At 36.7% G+C, this 17346-nt stretch overlaps 1 protein-coding gene across 1 annotated transcript in view; it reads right to left on the bottom strand.

The window, feature by feature from the left end:
• Nucleotides 1-1044: 1044 nt before the first annotated feature.
• The window catches only part of TOPAZ1 (testis and ovary specific PAZ domain containing 1), a 42577-nt gene continuing 26275 nt past the window's right edge, over nt 1045-17346 (bottom strand). The window contains exons 8-18 of the mRNA XM_037383852.1: nt 16897-17048; nt 16593-16685; nt 16192-16307; nt 14633-14699; nt 13476-13650; nt 11823-11923; nt 9456-9621; nt 8425-8589; nt 7144-7347; nt 5894-6077; nt 1045-4577 (exon numbers count right to left, since the gene is read on the bottom strand). Of these exons, the coding sequence (XP_037239749.1) occupies nt 4364-4577; nt 5894-6077; nt 7144-7347; nt 8425-8589; nt 9456-9621; nt 11823-11923; nt 13476-13650; nt 14633-14699; nt 16192-16307; nt 16593-16685; nt 16897-17048 (1637 nt within the window). The 3' untranslated portion in view covers nt 1045-4363. The remainder of the gene's footprint in view (nt 4578-5893; nt 6078-7143; nt 7348-8424; nt 8590-9455; nt 9622-11822; nt 11924-13475; nt 13651-14632; nt 14700-16191; nt 16308-16592; nt 16686-16896; nt 17049-17346) is intronic.

Genomic DNA, 17346 nt, shown 5'->3' with positions numbered 1-17346 from the left:
TCCCTGTCGGTTCCCAGGGTCTGTCCCACTGGCTCAGCAAGAGCAGCACAGGCATCTCGGAGTGAAAACATTGTTTTATACCAGATAAATTTAACATCTCATGGATGTTAGCGTTTCATATGAGGAGAAATAGTAAAACTAAATGTCCCTGGTTTCTACAAAATGAAAAAGTTTGTATTTTGACTACCTCTTGTTCCCTAACAGAAGGACGATTTTAAGCATCACAATAAAGTTGCTACATGCAGCAACTGAGTCATTTTCTCCTTGCTGCTTTTGTTTCTGTTCTGGTCCTTGGCCTGCAGGTGGTCAGAAAGCAGCATAGATTTCTCCAGTCCCTTCACCACAGTGGCACAGAAGCTCTGAGGCTGATCATGGCAACATTTAATTTTTGCTACTACTCATCGTACCAGTCATTTTAGAAAATGCGGGAGGGGTTAAGACTGAAAAATGTAGACCTGGGATTTGCAAAAACAAAACAAACTCAAAAACCAACCTCAAAACAAACCTGCAACACTGCAAGATGCATATCGAGAATGTTGAAGGCCAGAAACATAAACTAGTAATTGATCTTAATGTGGCTGTATTTTAATAAGCTGAGGAGTATGGCATTAAGATCTTGGTAATTATAAGTTCAATTACTACACCAAGGACATTTAGTTTCTCCTCATATGAAATGCTAACATCCATGAGAGTTCTTCAGCGAATCAAACATAGCCCCCAAGCCTAGCCTGTAGCCTCCGCTCAAGTCTGTACTGAACACTGGAAGCTGGCCGCATCCACAGCTGGGAGTTTTAGCCCAAATTTATTCATGAGCATTTGCTACTTTATGTGCTACGGCCTGGTGAAAAACTGTATACTGACTGATTTCACACAGTCTTAAACTCCTCATGCAGCATTTCATACTCTATAGATTCTTGTAGTAGTTACAACATGCTAAACTCTTCACCTCTACTTTGCCATTTGCTTATCCTCCTCCATACCCAAGAATATGAATTACAGGGATCTGAATGGAATTAAACAATTTAATGACAATACTGACTCAGATATTTTGATACTTCGTATAAAGAATAAAAACCATTTATTAACATCTTAACAACCACTCCAAAATGATCCCCCCAATTGCTTTATAAAACACTGCAGAACTATCAAGCTTCTATTTCCAGCTTCTCACCTCCGTCCCTGATGTGGGTTAAGAAACTCTCAAAATTTATCAATGCTTTGAAATAAAATTGTGGTAAGTCTTCCAAACAACGTTATTCTGTTTTAGTTACAAGAAACTGTCCATACCTAACACAAGCAAGCTTTCTAAGAGCATACCTTGTCATCGGTGATAAGTGAAGAAAGGTTTTCACCAAGGGAACTTCTCATGCATCTAACAACATACTAAAGGAGCATGGCATTGTCTAGACCTAGCTACTGAGTGCAGAACAGGAAGGGGGTTTTGCACCTCTCTCTCTCTCTCTGCAAACAGATAAACACACATTTTATTTCCCATATGAAAAATTAAATGTATCAAAGGAGTTGCTTAATCTCTAACACAGAAGTTCTTTCAGCTACTAAGAAACAGTAGCTTATACCTGGGGAAAAGCAAAAATACGGATATTGTCTGTTGAGCGGCTGGCTCTGCAGAACTGCATTGCCTCTGTTGTATTTAACTTTATTCTTTGGAACATTTTTTCATCTTTCCAGGCTCGCTTCCATTCCACATGGCAGTGTTGTCCTGTTTAGCACATGGAATTTCTGTCACCAAAATGGTATGGGGTATGTTGCTCAAGAAACCTTTCTGGTGTTTTGTTACACATCAAAATGACCAGATTTGTACGGTATTTCAGGTGGATCCAGACAGCACAAAAATGTGAAACACAGGACTTTACTGTTAAGTTGTTCAAACTGCCTACTGGTTTATCATGGTGATAGGAGAAACCCTGTATTGTCAGGAACACCAGCTGTAACATAACTTCTGAGCAACAATGTGGGGAGCTTGCTTTGCTTGTTAATACAAAACATGGCTGAGATTGCGTCCTATCAGCTGAAGATGATACTCAGGAGATGGAGCCAAAACATTGCACAAATTTTACACAGTTCCAAGTTAAGCTAGAAGGTCAATGATTAACCTCTGAAAAAAAAGCAGTATTTGGGTTTTTTTCTGGGGATAATCTAAGTGACAATTCAAGGTTGCTTATAATGGAAAAAACAATGCTGTCTCTAGAACATCCCAAGCTTTAGAGTCATAGACAGTACTAAGAGAATTTTGTCTTTCTGCATCTCTCAGACATAGTATTAGCCACATCTGGTACTGCTTACAGAAATAGGGGATTTAGCTGAGGTTCAGATAGCCTCTGTCTAATTCCAAGGGAGATTAAGCTACAAAGGATCTTACAAAAAGTAATTAGCAAAAATGACTTAAGTTTCTCACTGCCAGTTTTAGTCTGTTGAAACCTTCCCAAATTGCTCTTGCCACTAATGCTGGAGTGGCTGGAAGAACATCAGTTTAGATTCCTCATCTGAAACCTGATCACTTCTTATCTACTCTTTCAGCTACTAGGAAACAAAAGCAGCAGAACGCTACTGGATTTATCAGGTGGATAGCCTTACAAATGGCAGAACAATCTTGGTGACAAGTGGTGGAACCCTAGGTCTGTTTGAACTCATGCCAACTGTTCTTCAAGAGAAATTCTGAGGTAAAGGGCTTTTAAAGAAATGCCATCTGATTGTTAGCATTGAATCTACCATTTCGTAGAAGGAAAGCAGATGAGATCCCTACAGAAGAATGATACCCTGTGAAAATATAAGAGCCTCTGTCCTTGCATTCTTCTGTACAGCTGGCACAGGAGGAAGGCACTGATCTAGGCAGTCATCAGATTCACAATCCTATCTCTTCCAGTAGTAACTCCCAGACAGACTGGATAAGCAGTGCTATCAAAGAGGGTCAGGAATCTAACAACTGATGATCAGATTAATGAGAGCAGATTAGCGGCATGAATCTCAAGACTAGAGTGGCAACACTCCCAAACAAAAAAACACCAGTACCCCTCCAAAACCCTCCACAACCACCCAGTGCTAAGATCACAATGGCCTTCATGATTCAGAAGCGCAAGGGACACCTGCAATGATGTTGCTGGGACTGGGAACAGACTCATGCTGCCCCAAAGGAAGGGAAGATTTTTCAAACATTGAGGCCTTATGCCACCATCTTGATCTCACTTATGATGGAACAGCCTTAAAAAACTCCATGAACTTCTTTCTATGCTCAATAGAGCAGAAATTGTCAGCAGAAAAAGCTCTAAAGGGGATGGAGAGCAGCATCAGAAGAGCTGTATTATTGGCATGTTTATGTAAGTTGGTACTGGAGATCTAAACGAACACTATGGAAGTGGGGAGCTCCGGCACATATCAACTTTGAGAGAGGTCCCACTGATTTGCCACAGGAGTTTTCTGATATGAAATGTTTGGCTCTTCTTGCTCAGGATGCAGATCAGTAGATGAAGTGTGCCTTAAGCAATTAATGTTCTGAATCTGATTCAGGATTTGCAGATGGGAAAAAAAAAAAAAAAAAAGAGTAATTCCCAAAGAACCAAAATGCTAGAACCAGCTTGCTAAAGCCTCCATCTCATCATGCAGTCAGCAGAAACTAAAAAATGGGCAACCCACAATCAAGGGAGAAAGCAAGTTTTCCTTTTCAGTGGAAGTATGCATATATATGAATGTGAAGCCATATACAAATTATCATCAAGACACAACTAAACCTTCAGCTGTGAGCAACTTGTGTAGACTCTCTCAGTTCTGTGAAGGAAGATATCCTTAAGTCAGGCATGTCTCAAGCAGTTCCGAAGTTATTTTTATTCTCAGTGCTTTCTATTGGGTTTTTGGAGTAAGGAAATTAAGAGCTGAGGGGCATACAGATGGGACAATATCCTCACAAGATATTGTGAGGAAGACAAAAGGAAACATATTACTTCTACAAACTATGAAGCAATGTGGAAAATGTTTCACAAGAACAGCCGATATATGCAATCAGTGCACTTACATACCATCAACTGCTAGGAAAAGAGCAACAGTTGGTACTAGATTCTCCATAAGAAGGGAGAATGTAGGTTCTGAGGCTGCAGCTTCTTCATTTTCTAATGATGCTGTCACAAAACATCTAAATCAGTCTGACAATCTATACAGTTAGGGAAAAAAAATCACTCTTTCTGTGCTACTACCATCAATGTAAGTATTTAAAAACACAACTTGAGTTTGAAGCCTTGCTGTAAATCAGGAAGGCAAGTCTGAACACAATGGGAACTGCCTTTATTATCATATTATTTTCAACAACAATTGCTTTAACCACTAAACCCCAGAAGTCTTGACTATTTAATGACTACTGCAACAGCCAGACGTTCCTAGCCCATTTCATATTCTCCTGAAGCCACTTTAAAGCAGATATAAGCTCCAAGCTGTAAACTTCTTCCATACTAACATTCATTGTCATATACTTAAGAAAAAGCTTCGGATCAGATATACGAGCAGCCAGGATTAGTCTCTCCACTGCCTTTTGATAGTCACTGTTATTCTGAACTGTCTGATCTTCAGATCTGTAAGTGAATTTTCACAAATACAAAATTAGGCACCATACAGGCCTTGTGTCACTTGCCTGATGCTTTATACTGGCAACAAGACTGCAAAACATTAAAATAATGCCTTGTGTTCACTTCACTTATAACAGATTATGTTAATTTCTAGACAAATTTTAGCTGATTACTCTGTAGAATCAAAGTTAAGAAAAAGTGTATTTTTAATATATTTTAAGGTGATGAAAAGTAATAGGATCTAATGCCCGTGCCAAGTAGGTCTACAATATTCACAGCAAGTTTAATGATGAAATATTTAACTCTGGGCTGGGAAATTAAATAAAGGAATGTACACAGTTTTATGAACTGGATATAGCAAGAATTCATGTACATGCTTGAATCCAAAAGGATTACTCATCTTTGGCATGTAATCACTTTTGGAATAAGGATGTGCCTAAGTGACATGCCTATGTTTTTGCAAAAGCAGAACTTATTTTTTAAGCAAACAAGCAGAGGTACAAGAGCATACACACAAAAACAAGATATAAAAATCTTCTCATTTATCAAAAGTACAAATTTAAGAGATGCATTCCTTGGGAAGGGTAGAGGGGAAGGAAGACCAAGTTCTCAAGCTTGAGATGCCACTGTTCATCCTTCTTAACAAATACAGCTTTTCTATGCAGTTTTACTTTTATTGATGCCGAACCAGTCAATCTCAGAGCAAACAGAGTCTTGAAAAATAAATTACAGGCATAATCTAGTGACAGTGGTTGGTGGCTTATGGACAAAACGAAAAAAAAAAAACCAACACATTTTTATCTGAAGGTATTAAGTCTCACAGAAAGGGGAAAAAATGAACAAACAGTGACATCCCCTATAAAGCAAATCAAGTAAAATGGCTTCATGCTGTTTCAAAAAAAGAAAAAAAAAAGCTAAGAAACGTTTGAGTTGCTTTTTGAAAGGAGTAATATTTTGACTGTGTTCTTCTACCCCACTGCTTAAACCAGAACACAAGAATTTATATACCAAGATATCAAGCTATCCTGGTTTTGAAAATACAGTACACACAGTGCAGTAGATGTGTGTAGGGAACATAGATGTTAGGGAACATAGGCCAGTATCACTCTGGAGCAATTACTTTTCTGCCATACATATTTAAAAATAATAAAATAATAACCCTGCAAACATCTACTGTTCTATAACCACTTTAGAAATAAGGATTAAAAACTAGTTTTAAACCCAAGCATTCTTTTTCCCAGCCAATGGAAAACAAGATCTCTTATTAATTACATGATCACACAGATAAATACAATCAAAACAGTACATATCTGACAACAAACCTTTTCAGTATTATCTGAAGAGTCTGACTAGTAGCCACTGGACTTTGAATATCACTAGCATTCGAAACAAGAAATATTTCAATGGCCAACAGCATCTCAACCTCAGACAAGTAAGACGGAATAATCAAAAGTTTGTTCCATAAACTTCCCTGCAGTGGTGGATAGCAACCCAATGATAAAGCACCTGAGAGTGAATGCAGAAACGTAAGGAATTAGGATTACCAATACCGAACACAGATCTGTTTTCTTTGGTATGTGACAAAGAATGTTGAAAAAAAGCACCCCAAAATCATAATGGAATTTACTATTTCACCTGTGAAATAGCCTGATTTGAGAACACAGCAAATAGTATTCACTCATAATATTCACTGTTCTAAAATGTTATTTTTCATCAATGAATACTATCAGTGATGATTAAAAAGCTCTGTCAGAAATCTGGGGACTCCAAGTGCGTAATAATACAAGTACAATTTAGGACAGATCAGACAGAAGCTTTATTAACCATGATGACAGTGAGAGGACATTTGAAGAGGGCAAAGGGGCTGCAGGGGCAAAGAGGGGGGGAGTGGTGGTAAAGAGGGGGGCGGGGGTGGTAAAGGAGGGGAAAACCAATCATTTCAATGTTAACAAAGCCAAGTATCCACCCTGGGAGGGACAGACTCCTCAAGCAGCTTGCTAACCACCACAATTCTAAGACAGAATTGAAGAGTAAATAATGGGACTGTATGGACAGATAGCTTTTGGTGGATCGTATCAGAGTGGCACACCCCGTATTATCTTAGCTCAGAAGTGTTGAGCTGAAAACAATCACAGACAGTTAGCTTTTAGCTGGAAGGGATTTTCTCTTAGTTGGGATAAACTTCTTAGCCAGACCTCTCAAATCTTAAATATTAGTAATTTTACCACCACAGCTCTAAAGAGAAGTACAAAGAAATTTAATTTGCCTCGATGAAAAAGCAAAGATGATGCGCTTTTTAATAATTTCAGGGTTCACATTTTTGAGATTCTGAAACTGAATGTAAATTAGTTTAATCAGAATTATGTTTATTTCATGCCTGGTAGTATGTACCAATTCGTATTTCACAATAAACATTTTGGTTATAAATAAATTCCCAATAGTGACACCGAAAGCAATGTTTTCTTCTTACAAAGTATACTCTTACACATTTCTTCTCAACATACTGAGCTGTTACAAGCATGTGTTATCCAAAGAACATAAGGGAAGGATATTGTTTCAAGATGCAACTTACTTTTGTAATAGGTCCTAGCTTTAGACCACAAAGAACTTCTTCCCAAAGCTGTGATTAATCCTCTAAGCAAAAATAAATCAATAGCTATGTTTTTTGAAAGCATGAAATCTACTGCAGAAGACGAGACCCCAAGGTTCTTGCTCTCAAAACAGGCATTTATCAGCTCATTAAAAAGGCAGCTATACTGAGAAACATCTACAGTATCTGAAATGAAATGAAGAATATTAACTACTGAATTAAGTCAAATGCAAATCTAACTGAAGAATCGCTTCTCAGTCAGTACCTAAATCAGGACTCTTGCTTCTGTCAGCAAAATGGAACAAGGTTAAGTTGTGATAATGCTTTATTCATTGTAAATCTTTTCATACAGTTAGTTAATTCACATCATAAAAGAGAAATGTTAAGGACCAAGTAATAATTTGCTGCCCAAACCAATAGGATTAGATAAAAACATATATCGCTTGCCCAAGCCTATAAATAGAATCTTCACCTCATCTCTCAGACTTTACAGTTTCCACCAAGAAAAACCACCTTAGTGCTTCGAGTTCTGCTTCTACTCTTAATCCAAACTGTCCACTTTCTCTCAACTGTCCCTTTCTCAGCAAGACTGAGCAGCCTTCTATCCACTTCATGACTCACATGACAAGAAATGATTCTCTTAAGCAGGTGGTCTCCAACTAAGCTCTCCTAACATACCTAAAAGCACACACTGGCAACAGGACTGAGACCTTCACGCAGGAATCAGCTGAGGCGTCCTCAGTGGAGCCTACGTGACTATGCATCTCGTCTTGAAGTACACATCCAAAATTTGTCAGATAAATTGAGCCCAAAAGAGCACTCAGTTCTTAATATGGTATGCAAAAGATGCCTAGGTTAGTTGGCTCAGTTATATAAAAAACCCAATGCATTTATCTGAAGTTAAGATAGAATGAATTGCCCCAATGATATCCCTATTTTATCTTATTGTATAGACTGTGTATGATCCTTAACAATTTAGTGAGTTTTTCCGCTTGTCCTGTGTAACTAAGCCAACTGGAAAAAGAAGACAGGTGTATAAACTGTGTGTGTGCATGTATGTGCATGTGTGCATGCACATGTGTGGCATGAGTGCAGAGCACAATACCTGGTTTAACTGACACTACACTTTTTGGAAATAAATAATGGGCTTGTAAAAAATGACCTTATTTCAACAAATTTTAGCGAGAAAACAAGCAAAAAGAACAGTACAGAATAATCTGTTAAATTTTTAGCTCTTAATGCAGTACCTTTTTCTTTACTTACCAAAATTATTTTGAAAACCTGGTAAGTTCTGCAGAGCTTCAAACGCTTGCCTGTATAAACTCTTCCTCAAATACTTCTGCACTAGTGTACATAACAGATTATGTCGACTGAGGATGTCGATTTTATCACAGGGCCACAATGGTGCATTTGTGGTCCACTCTGACTCTGCAGCAAACAACAGTGCAATATTATTTCTGTGAACCGAAACTACTGGATGCCAAAACTTTTGACCATTAAGAATACACTGTAAACCACAGCAGAAAACAAATTTCAGAATTTCACAAAAAATGCAGTTCTAGTTATTTATAATTCGTTCCTTATCACCAGTACTTCTCAGATGGATTCACTGAACCTTTATATTGTATTTAACCTCTTTTATTAAGTATCATGGTATCATGGTAGTAAAACAGACTGTCAGTGGCATATATATGTGTGTATATAAACATGTATATATCTATGTACATATATAAAACTGAATAGCAAATTTTAGACCCTCCATATTACTTTATAGAACACCTTCTAGTCTTGTTTATACTTCTGAGTTTCTTCTCTTTTTAGCATATCAGAATTCCAAAAAGCCAGTAATTACGTGTGCCTTAATTGCGGAAATATGGTATAATTCTAAAGCTGTTTTACTAAATGGCTATACTGTGAGAAGAAAGAAACACTACACTGACTCAAGCCTGAAAATTTTGACACTGAATGTCACCTGGCTCAAAGGAAATCTACATGGGGTAGGGTCACTTTCCCAGCTACACCCCTCCCTTATTATGGTAGGCTTTTGAGTAGAATGGTGTTCATAGCAGACTATTGTGAAATTTTTTCTCAAAAAAAATTGGTATTGATCATAATATTTCTTATAAATATCAAGAACACTAACCAGTAAGATGGATCACTTTGTTTTTGTTGACCCAGTATTATTAACTTTATTTAACAACACAGACCAGCTTGTAACTTTCATCTGAAATCTGTCATAGAAGGGGACTGTTCAAATTTAAGTCAAAATTAATTTTTTTTATAGATGAGCTTACCTCTCAAAACCCATGTTGCTCCATCCAAACTTCCAGTTTTAAGAAAAATTTCTGCAGCTTTATTAACAATTTGACATCTTGATGCTAACCCCTCTGCACCTGTAAGTCCTTTCAAGAGTGTAAAAGGTATCTGCAACTCATGCAACTTATCCAAAACCTTCCTTCCCTAGTATAAAAGGGAGAAGAGAAAGTGGAAAGGTCAAAGAAAGCAATGATATCGGTGAACACACAGCGTATTTGCACAAAATACAGCAGATGTAATTCAGTGATACAGATTTATAGGCATCAATTTAGTTATCCAAACTGAGCTGGGGAAAAGAAATGGTATTTTAAAATTTCTAATGAATAGTAGATTTTTTTGACTGTGTAGGCAAACCCACCCCACCAACCCACTGTTGAACAGCTCCGAGCACACTATTCCCCATAACATTATTTCTACTATATAATGTTCTTACAGAGTATTTTTAATATACTTTGTAATTAATTTGTATTTGCTTACTTTAGTACATTAATATTTTCACTTCTGATTACATTCAGGACTACACAACCTAAAAAATTCTAAAAAATTCATACTGAGAGTTTTCATTTTGCAGCAGAGGCATAATCGTTAAACTGAAGTAATTACTCCAGCATAAGCCAAAAAGAACACTGATAGTTGTACGCAGATAGACAATTAAGCTAGTAAAAGCTGCTTCTATCTGGCCAACAGCATAACAACCAACAACTTGATCATCATATTCCAGGTTGATGTTTACACTGGTTTTCTCCAGAAGTTTCCTCTTAACAACTCCTTGGATGGCCTTTTCAGTCAAAGATGGAAGAAAGGTAGCAGTCTCAAGGATAACTAAGATTTGACCAATCTAAAAAAAGATGATGATCCAAGTCAAGGTGGGATATCAAATTAATGTCCCCAGTAAGGCAAGGACAGGCAGGATGCAGCACTTGCTCTGTCTAGCTGCACCTTGCTGGTCAAGCAACACGAATGCAACTCCAAACATTTTTCAGCTCTTGCTTAGTGGGTGTATCAATGAGGAGGTGGCTTATCAAAAATTGTGGTCATGTGTGCGCATTCATTGTGGCCACAGAACAAGGGTTGTAGAGGTAGAAGAAAAGGGAGATTTAGGAGAAATGATTCATCAGAACGGGTGTACTGCCTTTAGATGAAGCACCTCTATCAAATACCTCCTGGAACTTGGGTTGACCCTGGAAATTGGATGAGCAGTGCACAGAGGTTTTATGTAACAGAATTCCTGAAGGTCATCCCTTAAGAGACCACAGTATATAAGATATTTTAATCCTCTAATGCAAACTAGAAAGGGTAGAAACTCAATTCACAAAAAAAAAACCTCAGAGACAAAAGGGGACAAGGAGAGTGCTTGCTTTTGTTCATAAAAATACATGCTGAACATCATTCTGTATGGGATGAGGAACATCCCAGTACAGCACAATTATTAGTTGTAAGGATCAGGCCCATTGACACACAGTAAGCTCAGATGATCACTGACCAAAGTACACTCCAAAATCATGGTGGTTTATATTATTTCTTATGTTGTCACTGGTCATGTTGCATTGTATGAGAGATCCAACTTGGTATATGCTGCTTCCTTCCAGGATAACAGTGAAACGGATCTTGCTGCAGTGAACTTATGACCAATACTGCATGAGGTCTACAGAGTATAAAACATCCAGTGAAAGGTCTGGTCTCTTACCCCTGTAATACTTCTATACAAAAGTCCTTTTTAATATTTGGCAGCAAAGAAAGGACTGTAAAGGGTATTTCTTTATGAGAGCTGAGTCTTTGCAAGATCCACAGAACTTAGATGCACCGGAAGAAAAGCACTTCTAGTGACATTCTGAGGAATGAGCAGTTCACCAACTGCAGCAGCAGCCTTGTTATGTCTCTTCTTTCTTTCCAGCCTTATCAATTCCATTTAAGGTCAGATTCAGAAGCATAAGTGCAGGGAAGGTCCCACTCAAGCTTCTCTAAATATTTCTTGTGTTGGGAAGTCTCAGAATACAGCCATATTGCCATATGGAAGAAAGTGACATTTCTGGGAAACAATGACATCAGCACCTCACCCCAGAATCTCAGGAAGACCTGTCTAATCCAGATTTATCCTTAGCTCAGAAAAGTCAAAAGCTGAATCTGAACGATAGGTTGCAAGACAAAGTTATGGGCTTCATAGAAGACTACTGCTCAGAAAGGCATAATAAATGTTTCAATCCAGCTGGACAGTTAAGAAATACTAAAATGGTGGGGAGGCTGGTGGCACATCCAGCCATTCAATTAGAGAAACACAGTTTAACATCTAGAAAAGAAATGACTCATTCTTTTTCTTTCAGTCAGGTTCCTATAGTCCAGTATACCTTTATCCACTGCAGTGCCCTGTGATAAGAATACATTACACTTATCCCAGTCCTTCCAATGAAAACTCTGTCTGCTTCATTATGTTGTGATTTTTTTATTACTGGAAAGAAAAAAACATATTTTTTTTTAATTTTACAAGTAAATGCAATTTTAAAGAAATTACACACTTGAAAGACATGGTCATTGTGAAAATACTAAATACACTTTCTGAAGTATTTGCCATTAGAAGTAGTAACTTCCTAAGTCGTAATACCAGAAGCAGGGTAAATAACTATAGTTTATTCAGGCACTATTTCACAGCAGTCTAATTCATTGGACACTGGACAGATCCTTGGACATGTAATGGCATAATTTAGTAACATCATTACTTGTAAAGAAGCTTTGTGTTTTCTAGCACCATGGAGAAATGTTGGCAATTACAGAACTGAGTAATTACAAGTTTTTCCAACCATATTATATGACCACTTTGGAAGCACTGTTGGTATTCTAGAGTAGTGGTCTCCAAAGTGGAGTGTGAGCACAACAATCCATTCAGGTGTGAGAATAAAACATTTTTTGTATCATTACAAAATAAATATAGATAAATAAAGTATTTTTTAAAGTACTGCTTATTCCATCTTTATCTCTTCTTTTAAATTTCTATTTTTGTGTATTTTTGTAATGTACTTAATATATTAATGCAGTAGTACATGTATATAATTTATAAATAACTAAATAAATAAACTGGGGGTGAGTGCTCAAAAATTTTTTTACTATTAGAGGTGCCTATCAGTTTGGAGACCACTGCTCTAGGGAAGACAAAGTTCCAAGCCCCACCAAAATCTCTGTCTGTGACACAACTGGCTGCTGTGATAGCTGCTTTATAATATGAAAGTCTGGTCAGAAAGATCATGTCAAGTATCTGGAATAAATCTTAATTATGTTAGTACTTACTACAGGTTGAAAAAAGATATGAGTCATCCATTATAGAACACTTTAATATTTCACTGACACTTCAGTGAGCCTCAGTTTTCTGCAAACTTATTAGGAAGAATGATACAGACATGTAAATGAAGTGGCATAGGGAGGAGAGGGGTAAGAAAGGCTGCTAGAACTATTAAAAATCTAGACGGTGTTTTGTGGACCCAGGCCTTGCAGAAATTCTTGGTTCTATAGAGAATGAAATAATTCTGGAAATCCTGATTACTATTTAAAAAAAAAGTACAAATTATATACATGATGTAACCCTGTTCAATGTGTTTTGAAATATACAAATATATATAGAGCTGGATCTACAGCTCTATTCTGCTATTTAGAGTGTAACATTTCACAGGACAATACTTAAATATATTTGCCTTTGTCCTGAGCACAGGACATTCTTATTAAATGATCACCTACTTTGGTTTTGATTCTTGATTTCACAAAGCTCAAGTATTCTTCCTTCAGAACTTTGACTTTTAAGTGTAAGCACTGGATTTTACTTCTACTAAAAAATGGCTTCTACTGAGCATTTTACCTGATTGTATTTGCACTTCAAGAAATCCTGAATATTGTAACATATAAAATTAACCAATATTCAGAAAACAGTATACGAACTTAGGTTTTGACCTCTTTTAAAAACTCTACAAAGAATAGGGATGAACAACAAGCAGTTCTTGCTTCTGTAATTTTACCTGCATCAGCAAAATCACAAAAAGGAACTCCTGGTCTGTCTGTCTCAGAATCTCTGGTCAGTATTTCAGCAATACATAAAGACAGTTTCTGAAGATCATCTGAATGTTCACATCCAGTTCTTGCATTAACATATAAAGCTCCCAGCTTGTTCCAGTCACTTTTTTCATTGCAATGCTGCAAAGAAAGCCAGGGGTAAATACAAGCGAACCTACGTACGGAACACCAAACAGAAAATACACTGAAATCTGAGATACACCTGCAACAGCCTTAAAGCAGAAAAAAGATGCAGATGAAATGCTACTGCCAGAACCTCCATGTTCAATACGGCACAGTTACACATTGTCTAACTTGCATGGACTGCTAATCACTTTTTTCCCCCCCAAGAAATTAAAATCCTTTTTCCCTTTATGTCATGACCCCATCTGGGGAAACTCATAAATTATTCATCCTATTCAAGAACTGGCATTCATTCAGTATTTTACTTTTTATATGCATTAGTCTTTGGCTTGCCAGATCACTTGGTGACTTAGGTGTTAAAGGAGGAAAAAAACCAGTCCAGGTTCTTCCCTTCTTAAATTGTGGTCTCAGATTCTGTACAGTAAATGTGATAATATGTAAACTATACAATAATGTTGCATAAGTAATCTGCCCTTGAATATGTAAGATTAAAGTGTCTGATTATTAAGAATATTTAATGTTATTTTCTTATTCTTTAAAATACCTGCTTAGTGTTGCCAATTACAGCCTTTTACAATTGTGCTTTTTTATACCAGATAGGAATCCTATCTGCTAGATAATATATTAAATAATTTCTTGGTGAGGAATGATGTACCACTACCAATTACAAGCACAACAAATGTAAGGCATGAGAAAAAACTGCTGAAAGTTATAAAACCTTTGAATTAGATGCAAAACCAAGATAAAAACTGCAGGTATGTAAATTAAAATAGACATCACAGAAAAGCCAGACAGTTTTCCCCTGGACATTAATCCTTCCCAAACACAGCTTTGCATTAAAATATTTTATCATAATCTCAATATACTTAATAATAAAGCCCACTAATTTTACATTATGTAAAATTTGCTGTTTCTTGTAGGTTTAAAAGAACTCATGGTTTATGTATTCCAGCAGGCTTGAAGAATGTGCACAATGTACCTGAATTTCAGCCACGACCAAGTTGAAGTCAAAAAGCCAGTTCTTTTCAAAATGTCTTTCCTGAAATCTTTCAGAAGAAAAAAATATTACTTCATTTTAACCTTTTAACCCATCCTACTGAACTAAGCTATGCACTAGCAGAAGGCAATCAACAAATTATCATATCTGAACTAAAAGTTGATGTGATTTTTAATCCTATTTAGTACACACTATGCAACCTGGACACTGAAAACAGGCATTTACAGTCATGTCAAGGGAAGCCAGTGCATGTATTAAGCAAATAACTAAGCAGAGCTATTTTCACAGAAAATATTCCCTTGTTTTAGTAGAAAAGTAACTGGAAAGGTATGAATAAGACTTGCAATCCATTAAGTAAATGCAAAACTGTATTGTATATATTTCTGACATAGAAGTAAATAAAAAAAGTTTATTACATGAAAGAAAGTGCTATTCAGCTTCAAATACCTACCTAGGAGCATAATATTTTATTCTGATGCTGCCACTGAAACAATGGATGCATCTATCCAGTATGATGCTATCATGTAGAGACACATAACCTACACATGAATGAGCTAATACATGTAGTTGAAGCAGCACAGCTGCTCAGTCTTCATAGATACAGACTGTTTCTCAGTTTGTACTGAAAACATACATACTGAGGCAACCTGGAAGGGGTCATTACTTTGTGAATGAGATTCCTGATCTGAAAAGTCATAAAAATTACAACATGTGTGGTAAGTTGCACTGGTAAAACACTTGAGATCCGTGGCTGAAAGGTACTCTGTGGGAAAAGTATAAAAAGCAGGAAATAATTTCTACAGTGCTTTCAGTTGAAACACTGATGGCTTGTTTTCACACAGTAGATGCTGCAAATTTGGTTTCCTCTAAGAATCAAAGGCTGCCTTATGAATTGCAAATTTAGTTTCTCAATTTACGTGTACATGTATGATGCAGATTAAAAAAATGGGGATCACAATCTTGTGCAAGTGATGGGGAGACATCAGCAGTTTTGGAACAGACCTGGGCTGTGAGTTCCCATTTTGCCCAGTATAATCCAGCAGTACTTAAAAAAATGACCTTCCTCCCTGGTTGTGTTGGCACAAGTGTTTATGCAGTTGCACAGTAAATGAAAGCAGAAAACTACTTCAGCTTGTAACTAATCCTCTTACTGGCTAGAACAGTTGTTTAGTGCAGAAGTACTGTTTGCTTATGCAGGCCTAAATGATATAGTAAACCATGATGTTTCTAATTTGACTACAGTTACATAAACTTGTAGCGCAGCTGGGAACAGATGGTACAATGATGATCAATACGGGAAAAAAAAAATCTTAACTGTGGTCAGAACCTACATTTTGACTTAATAATCCTTGATCTTTGAAGCACAGTAGATTGACAGCTCTTAAAAAATACAATTAGGCATGGCATGACACTATTTTCATCCAAATAACTACATTTGCATTTTCTAATTGCTTTTTAAAGTTTTTTACATGAATTTATAAAAATAGAACCTGAGGAAGGAACTGGACAGGTAAGCATAAAATAGCTCCTTAAATACGTACCTGGATTTTATGTTCAAAACAGTATCTATTTCCTGACTGGAAACTCGCAGTTGGTGAAGGCACTTAATAATATAATCAAAATGGTGAAACTCAAGGATCATACCAGCACCAATGAGCTGCAATATCAAACAGGGGGAAGAAAAGTAAGCATACAAAAAAATTGTGATCACTTGCCTATTCCCAGAGGCAAGTGGCAAACAACAGTGGGAAAAACACATCACAGTGCATCTCAGTCATAAACTAAGGGATAAATGGAAACCTGTACCACAAATTCAGCTAGTCACAATATAACTTCTAAAAAACAGTACTGAAATAATATTAAAGTGATACATTTGAGTTTTAAACCATGCAAGGTATTTCAGAAATTTCAACGAGTAGCAGTAGTACAATCAAACTCATACCTTATGAAAGGTGCTAATTAATGTAGGCACAGCATCTCTTATATTCAAAGCTGCCACATGATCAAAAGCTTTCAGGAGAACCTCTACAGCTGGCTAATTCAGACAAAAAAAGCACAATCAGTTTTGCAACGCCACTCAATTATAAAGTTTATAGTTTTTATAATGGGAACTCTTGAATTGTCTTTCCCCCCCACAAGCTTTGGGTACCGGAGCAAAACCAAATTTACTACTACGAATGGTATAATACTCAAAAAACTAAGAAACTATGGATCAAAGATTTAAAAAATATTACAAGGTCACCTACCAGTGTATTGATTTGTACAGTTACATTCAATATCTGAAATACTTCCTGCAACAAACAGTTCTTGAGCAAAGCAAAGAGAAGATCATTCAACACTTGAACAGCAAAATCCACACCAGGAGTAACTTCTTTGAAGTAATTCACAAATATTTGGACTGAAAAAGCAATTAAATTAATTTCACTTCCAGGTAACTGATGCTAACTACTTAAACAAGTTATTTCCTTAAATTTTAAATGCAGTATAACAACCCTTAACTATCCAGGATATTATGGGACAAGTAATATGGAAAAAAACAGGTGAAAAGATCCAGTTTAAATACAGCGTTAATCTTAGTAGATGCAGACTGGCTATTCTGAAATCTCATGTCATTCAGCTAAACATCATAAGCCCTGTGGGTTTCAAGAAAGCTTAGCTGATTTGGTGCAGCACAAGAAAAATGCACGAATCCGGGT

This window comes from Falco rusticolus, chromosome 4 (genome assembly GCF_015220075.1).
Source record: "Falco rusticolus isolate bFalRus1 chromosome 4, bFalRus1.pri, whole genome shotgun sequence".
Lineage (NCBI taxonomy): Eukaryota > Metazoa > Chordata > Aves > Falconiformes > Falconidae > Falco > Falco rusticolus.
This window is presented reverse-complemented; position numbering and strand designations above follow the sequence as displayed.